This window comes from Vombatus ursinus, unplaced genomic scaffold (assembly GCF_900497805.2).
Source record: "Vombatus ursinus unplaced genomic scaffold, bare-nosed wombat genome assembly UNPS02003292.1, whole genome shotgun sequence".
NCBI lineage: Eukaryota > Metazoa > Chordata > Mammalia > Diprotodontia > Vombatidae > Vombatus > Vombatus ursinus.
This window is the reverse complement of record NW_020943070.1, coordinates 5508239-5515628: the sequence shown is the minus strand read 5'-3', so window position 1 is coordinate 5515628 and position 7390 is coordinate 5508239. Positions and strand designations below refer to the sequence as shown.

General features: G+C 52.9%; 1 protein-coding gene across 2 annotated transcripts in view; it reads right to left on the bottom strand.

Annotated features, from left to right (window-relative positions):
* TXN2 (thioredoxin 2) overlaps positions 1-6577 on the bottom strand; it is an 11701-nt gene extending 5124 nt beyond the window's left edge. The window contains exons 1-3 of one of the 2 annotated variants that reach the window (XM_027872474.1): positions 6489-6577; positions 3482-3738; positions 1916-2039 (exon numbers count right to left, since the gene is read on the bottom strand). In XM_027872474.1, the coding sequence (XP_027728275.1) occupies positions 1916-2039; positions 3482-3738 (381 nt within the window). In that variant the 5' untranslated portion in view covers positions 6489-6577. Of the gene's footprint in view, positions 1-1915; positions 2040-3481; positions 3739-5990; positions 6229-6488 lie in introns of those variants that run through there. The other variant, XM_027872483.1, reaches the window with a different exon arrangement.
* Between the last annotated feature and the right edge of the window lie 813 nt (positions 6578-7390).

Genomic DNA, 7390 nt, shown 5'->3' with positions numbered 1-7390 from the left:
AGAGAGAGAGAGAGAGAGAGAGAGAGAGAGAGAGAGAGAGAGAGAGATGTCTGCACTCTGGATCAACCCTTCTAGGCAGCTCCTAAGTAGTTACTCTACATTGGGTAAGAGGAAGGTTTTGAACAAAGCTTGAAAGCTTGAAGATTTCCTAATTCTGCCCCCCAGCTGGGGCTCTCTCTGTTCTTATCTCAAGCTGGCCAGTAGCCAGAACAAAGTCCTGCTGGGCTGAGAAAGACAATTTCACCAACTCCAAAACCAAGTGAGGTTGGGGGTGGGGAGGGCAAAGGGCAAAGGGCAAAGCGCAAAGGGCAGGACAACAGGAATAATAAAGAGAAAAGAAGGTGTTGCTTTATCCACAGAAAACCTGAGAAGGGGACTGGTTCTGGAAGAAACAAACACTCGAGGGATGTGGGTTATGTGTAGTCAGGACAGTCTGGAGCCTGGGGGGCATGCTGAAACACAAGGCAAAGAATGTACACACATTCCAAAGCTCTGAGGGGGTCTCCCTCCCCCTTACTCCTCCCTGGGGAATCTGCTGAGGATTGTGAAATTTGAAGTTGGGCAGCTGGCCAGGGGTACACCAATTGTGGGGGCAGGGGAGTGGGCTTTGGTCTCAGAGAACAAATGAATGTGTCTGAGGATATGGCGGGGGAGAAGAGAGGGGGATCTAAGAGAGTATGAGGAAATGCATCTAAAGCAAAAATTAAGGAACTCTGTTTAACATGCTAATCCTACATCTCAGTCTGGCCCAGAGGGCAGTTACAGGGAGGCCGATTTCAGCTCAGTTGAAGGAAAACCTCCCTAATGACCGGAAATGAACTCAACTCTAAGAGGCTTCTTTGAGTGGCAGCGAGTTTCCCTCCAGGAGATCTGGAAGAAGCTGGAGTGAGCAACTGGCAGAGATGTGGTGCAACGGACAGAGTCAGTCTCGGAGCCAGGAAGACCTGGGCCCTTCGTGGGCAAGTGGCCGAAACTCTCAATTCTGTGACCCTCTAGGACTGTCAATCTCAGAGAAGGTGCCAGCCTATACTGGTAGAGGGTGTGTACTTATGCAAGGGTATCATAGATCTAGTCCCTATTTCTTCCAATGCCAAAATTCCTTGATTTTCAGAAAGCTTTGGGTCCGTGAGCTGAGATCCCCTTCTCATTTCACCAGAAAGAGAGGAGATAAAAGACTGAGCAGGGAGGAGGAAGGTGGCCTGGGGGAGAGGAATCAACAAGAATCCTGCCGGACACGGGATCTCGGCCATCTGCTCTGAACACACCACCTGGCTGAAGCTTGGGCACTTGGAACCCTCTGGCGTGCTGCTGCCCCCATACTGATCACTGCTCCGGGCCTACCCGGAATCCCTCCACACAGACCGTCATGGCGCAGCTCCCCCAGGACTCTGAGGCTCCTGGTGGGCTCCCTGGCTGTGCAAGGGGCAATGGGCATCGGAATCTTTGCTGCTCCAGGGGGGCATCTGGGAAGATCTGTCTCTGGGGATCAATGAATGCTCTTTACAAAATGATACAAGATTTTGTTCAGAGAAGTGGTAGGAGGAGCGAGTGGTGTGTGCTCTTTAGCCCAATCCTTCCAAGGAAGCCCTGAAGCATCTCAGAAGGACATCCTCCCCAGACAGCGACACATCAGAGGATCTCAGATTTAGAGCACCGAGCTCCCAGAGGCCAGCTCATCCACTCCCTTCTTTCTCAGGGCAGCTGTAGGCCTTCAGATGGGTTGGCACGGTGGCCCTGATGCCTAAAGCAAGACTACCGGGCACATCAACGACCCTAACTGGCATTTCTGTCCGGGGCAGGGATGTGTGGGGAGGAGAATGAAGCTACAGACCCCCCAATGCCATCCTAGGGTTCAAGGGAGCAGGAGGCTCTGTGGGTTGGGGTTCCAGGGTCACTGCTGGCACCGATTCCATACCTCATACTCAATGGCGAGGTCTGTGTTGTCGTCAATGTCCACCTTGGCCATCAGCACCTTCCCCTCCTGCTTTGCCACCATTTTCTCTAACCGGGGCCCCAAGATCTTGCAAGGGCCACACCACCTCAAGAAGGGGAGGAAAGGAAGCATCTCTGTCAGACATGACTGGTCTCACTCCCCTGCTGGAGGGTTCTGTGGGGACCAGGGGCAGGCAGGCTTATTAGGATGTGATGAGGACGAAAAATCAAAAATTATCCACAAAACCTTTAAAAAAGAAGTGTGTAAAGTGAGGTATGAAAAACTCAGCAACTCAAGCCTCGGCTTCAAAAAATTCTCAGTGTATCTCCATTTAAATACATTTCCCTCACAAGAGAACGTCAGTCCTCCTGGGAAGCACCATCCAATGTGTGAGCCCTGGCTGAACATTAGCAGGAAGGGGGCCTGTGCTGACTGCCAGAAGGCAGCCTTGGCCTCCGATCTGGAATGAACAGGGCTCCTCAAAGGGTGGCTTCACCTCCAACACCAGGAGGGAGGCTGGGTTCAGTCAGTGAGCCCTAACGCAGCACAGGATGCATAAAGAAGGAAGAGAATCTGTGGCCCAGGTGCTTTAAATTCACTGTCCCCGGCAGCAACCTGGGCGGCAGAGGGGGAGGGCTGGGGACAAAGTCCCTTTACCAAACACAACCCTTTCTTAGGGGGACTGCTTCTCTGGAGCTGGTGCAAACCACTGTGCCATCACCAAACACTCAGCAATCCCCTGGATTCAGGGACTTCAATCAAAGAACTCTCAGAGCCCAATCCAGGAAATATTATGTTCTTGGACAAATGAGGAAGAGAGTAAGTCAGAGAACGAAACAGAGAGAGGACAACCCAAGTGTTTGGCAGAGTTGAAGAAGTCGGGAGGCCTCCCAGGTCCTAAATTGTGAGCACCTCCAGTTCTCACGCTTCACCTCCCTAAGGGGGGGTCTAAGGAACTCCCCTTTAGTTGACTGCGGCCAGGTCAAGTGCAGCTAGATGGTACACTAGCCCTGGAGTCAGGAGGACCTGAGTTCAAATCCGGCCTCAGAAACATAACACTTACTAGCTGTATGACTCTGGGTAAGTCAACTCCAACTGCCTCACCAAAAAAAAAAAAAAAGAGAAAAAAAAAGAAAAAAAAAAGAAATCAGGTCAGGCTTCAAAGGGAGGCTCTGGGTGCTTTAAACTCAAAAAACAACAAGCAAACACATGACCAACTGCACCTCTTGCTGAGGACATTTCCATTTAGGGTGAAACCACTGGGAAGGCGTTGATAAATTTTCATAGGCCTTCCCCAGTTTTGGAGAACAATAACTTAAAAATACAGAGGACTTATCTGTAAGGTTATTAAACTGTTTAGAAACCCAAGAGGCCAAATACTGCCCTCTAATGGTACTTTAGACATACTTTTTAAAAAACCACATTTATTCAAACTGAGCATAATTTTGAAAAGTATTCCAGAGGTGGGGCCCTGGAAACAAGGTAGGTTCATGGCAATGTGAACTTCAGACCTAGAGACCCCACCCTCTGCATATGCCCACTACTCACTGCGCATGGAAATCCACAACTACCGGCGTCTCACTGTTGACAACTCTGTCCTGAAAGTCGGGCCCATCCTGGACGTTAAATGTGACCTTTGAGATCTTGGTGGTGAAGAATGTCCGGGCCACACTGGGTGCAGCGGCTGGTCTACCAGAGCCGCCCTGGGCTAGAATCTCAGGAGGGAGAGGTGCCCAGCGACACTGAGGGAGCCTCCTGGACAAAATAGGGGCCAGGAATCTCCTGAGGACCATGCGCTGAGCCATCTACAAGAGGAAAAAACGGAGAGGACAGCAGTTACCTGAAGCAGAAACAAGGCTGCCAAGAACACCAAAGGGAAACAGAGAGGAAGCCGACTGAAGGGGTCCAAATACAAGGCAGGGAGATGCCCCAAGAGGAGCAGAGAGAAAGGGAAAAAAGGATGAATAGCAGAAGGGAAGATGAAGGGAAAAGTGGAAGGCAAAGGAAAACAAGGCAGGCGTGAGGAAAACTAAAAGATAGGGGGACGGTTCGGCCTGGGCTGAAGTTGTAGCTTCAGCATGACCTAGTTGCGTCACTAGCTGGGCACACTGTGCTCACGAGGTCCCTATGAGAGGTAGAGCTCAACTCCCCCATTGCAGAGATTTACCAGGTGGCTCTTGTGAGTCAGCTCCACAGACCCAGCAGCTTCCTTTGAGAAGCTTCCTCCGACGGGAGGGGGCAAGAGAAGCAAACAGCACATCTGGACAAAGGAGAAAGTCACACAAAGTGCTCCAGAACAGCGGGAAGAGCCCCTGGGATGCCAGGCCTGGAAGGGGCCTTAAGCCATCATCTAGTCCAACTTCCCTTTGTACTGCCAAGGACACTGAAGCCCAGATGGGAAAGGCTTGACCTGAGTCAGATAATCAACTGATCCACAAGTATTTAACAAGCACTTACTACGTGCCAGGCCCCCTCGCTGGGGCAGACGAGCATGAAGTGCAAGGAATTCACATCCTAAAGGGGGATACAAGTTAACAGAAAAACACACAGGACACAAACAAAAAGTTAACAGACACGAGTAGTTAAATACAGAGCATCATGGGAAGGAGAGCACCAGCAGCTGGGGGGAGCAGGAAAGGCTTCGTGCAGAAGATGGTGCTTGAGTGCGGTGCCCACCTAGCTTGCACGTCTATTGAACTTTAAGGTTCTTTACAGAAAGCACTTTACACATTACCTCATTTGATCCTTATAACACCACCTGGAGGGAGGTGCTCTTACTATCACCCCATTCTACAGTTGAGGAAACTGAGGCAAACAGGTGAGTGATGCCCAGGACTACACAGCTAGGAAGTGTTTTCCTAACTCCAAGTCTAGTACTACCCACGGTAACCAAAGAGGCTGGAAAGATAGGCCGGGACCAAGTTACACCGGGATTTGGAAGCTAAACGGTTTACATTCTATCTTAGAGGCAGTAAGAAGACACCAGAGAGGCTGAGTAGGGGAATCACTGTCAGATTTATGCTTAAGAAAAGTTACTTTGGGGGCTGCTAGGCAGCGCAGTAGATGGAGCACTGGCTCTGGAGTCAGGAGGGCCTCAGTTCAAATGCAGCCTCAGACACATAACACTCACTAGCTGCGTGATCCTGGATTAAGTCACTTAACCCCAACTGCCTCACCAAAAAAAAAAGTTGCTTTGGCAGCTGTGTGTGTAGGATGACCTGGAGAGGTGAGACTGGAGGCAGGGTGACCAGTTAGGAGTCTGTCGCAATGATCCAGGCTAGAGGTGATGAAGGCTTGAACTAAGGGGGTAGCAGTGTGAATGGGGAAAAGGCGTCAGAAGGGAGAGACAATTCAGAGGTTAAAATAGCAAGACATAGCACTCGGTCACACAGGTTACAGGAAATTTGAACACAGATCTTCTGTCTCCAAAACAAGGAGACTTTCCCTCAAGTAAGAGCCCTTGGGAACCATGGGTCAATCCTGGCTCTTCCTCCTGGGCCAAATCATTTATGGGGATGGAGGGATCGGCCAGGAAAGCCGAAGGTGAAGATTCCACAGGTTTCCATGGCCCCTTGACTTCTAAACGTATGAAGGCATCCCTATATAGCACGGGTTCTTAACCTGGGACTTTTTAAAAAAAATATCTTTATAACTATTTCAATATAACTGGTTTCCTTTGTAATCCGACGTACTTTATTTAAAAACACAATTCTGAGAAGAGGTCCTTAGGCTTCACAGACTGACTCCCCGAGAGCCCGGGACAAAAAGTTAAGACCTCATGTTAGGTAGGATCGGAATATCCAACGAGGCAAGGCGTAAAGCTCTCTGCAAACCTTAAAGCACCACGTAAATGCAAACGATTGCAATTATTATAGGATTTACAACAAGAAGAAACTGCAGAGGTCATCCAGTTCCAGCCTTTCTTTTTACTTGAGGCCCAAAGAGAAATGACTCGGCACACGACGTTGCAATCGTTTACAAGGCAGGTGCATCACCACCTGCAAAGTCCCCGACTAGCGCCTGGGGCCCCAAATCACAAAGAGGAGGCGGTTCCTACCCTCGAGGAGCTTTCGTTCTACCAGGGAGGAGCCACGGCCAACAGGCAGGGAATGTGAGCAGGAGGAGATGGTGGCTGGGAAGGGGGCGCCGAAGGAAGCTGGGGAAGGATTCTGAGAGGCGCAGGTCAGGTGTGGGGGGACGGCTCAGGCAAAGGCACGGAGGGGGGAGACGGCAGCTTGGCGACGGTCACTGAGGTCTAGAGGCCCTGGAGGGCAGGGGCTATTTCGGGAATCCTAAGTGTTTACGGCTGATCGGTCATCCCCAGCGCCCAGACCCCTGCCCGGCACGCGGAAGGCGACTGAGCGGGCACGGCCTTAAGGGCCGTGGGGGAGCCCCGGCGGCCGCGCGAGCTGGCGACGGCGTGACCCCGGGGCCTGTGTTTCAGCGGCGGGGCGGAACGCGGGGCCCGGGCTGGGGAGGGGGCCGCCAGGGCGGACGGACCCGGGAGGAAGCTGGACGCCGCCCGCCCCGGGGATTCCCCACGCGCGCCTCCTACCTCCCTGCGGCGCGAGCGCGGCCGCGAGCCCGAGCGAGCGGAGGCAGCCGGGCCGTCCTCGCCTCTCCTCTGCCTCCGCCCCTGCCCCCTGCGGCCCGGCCCGGCCTGGCCCTGTCCGCCCGTCAAGGGCACGGCGAGCGTCACTTCCGCTCCGGGGTCGGCCTTGCGTCACTTCCTGCAGCCACTTCCGGCTTCCCGTGCGAGCGGAGGGGGCGGGGCCTGGGGCCGCATGCGCACAGCATAGGACTTTCGCTCGCCGTAAGGGCCGGAAGTGGGTGGGGCGAGCGAGGGAGGGGACGTGAACGCCCCGCGGGCGTGACGAGCGGCCGCTTCTCCCTGGTGCCCCCGGGTCGTTCTGAGCGGCCTCCGTCCGCTATTTGTAACATGAGAGGCTGGGGCTGGGAGAGAGCCCGGGGCTGGGAGAGAGCCCGGCTGTACGACCTTGGCGAGACCCTCGTCCTCCCTGAGCCGTAGTTACCCCATCTGCAAAATGGGAGGGTTGGCCTCGAGCGCCCCAGGGGGCGCATCCGGTTCCGCCCTGCCCCTTAGCCCCCCCCAAAGCCTACCTCTTAGAATTGGGGGGAAGGTATGGCCATTAAAGCCTTTCCCAACTTGCCTCTTTCCAATTAGTGACGTCAACCGATTAATTAATAGCCATTTATTAGGTGCCTACTATGTGCCAGGCACTGTGCCAAGCCCTGGGAAATACAAAAAGTGGCAGAAAACAGCCCCTGCCCTCAAGGAGCTCACAGTCTAGTGGGAAAGACAACAATCAGTAAACATTAAGCACCTACTATGTGCTGAGCTCTGGGAATACAAAAAGTGACAAAGGACAGTCCCTGCCCTTGAGGAGCTCACAGTCTAGTTAATGGGGAAATAACAAGCAAACAAATATGTGTAAA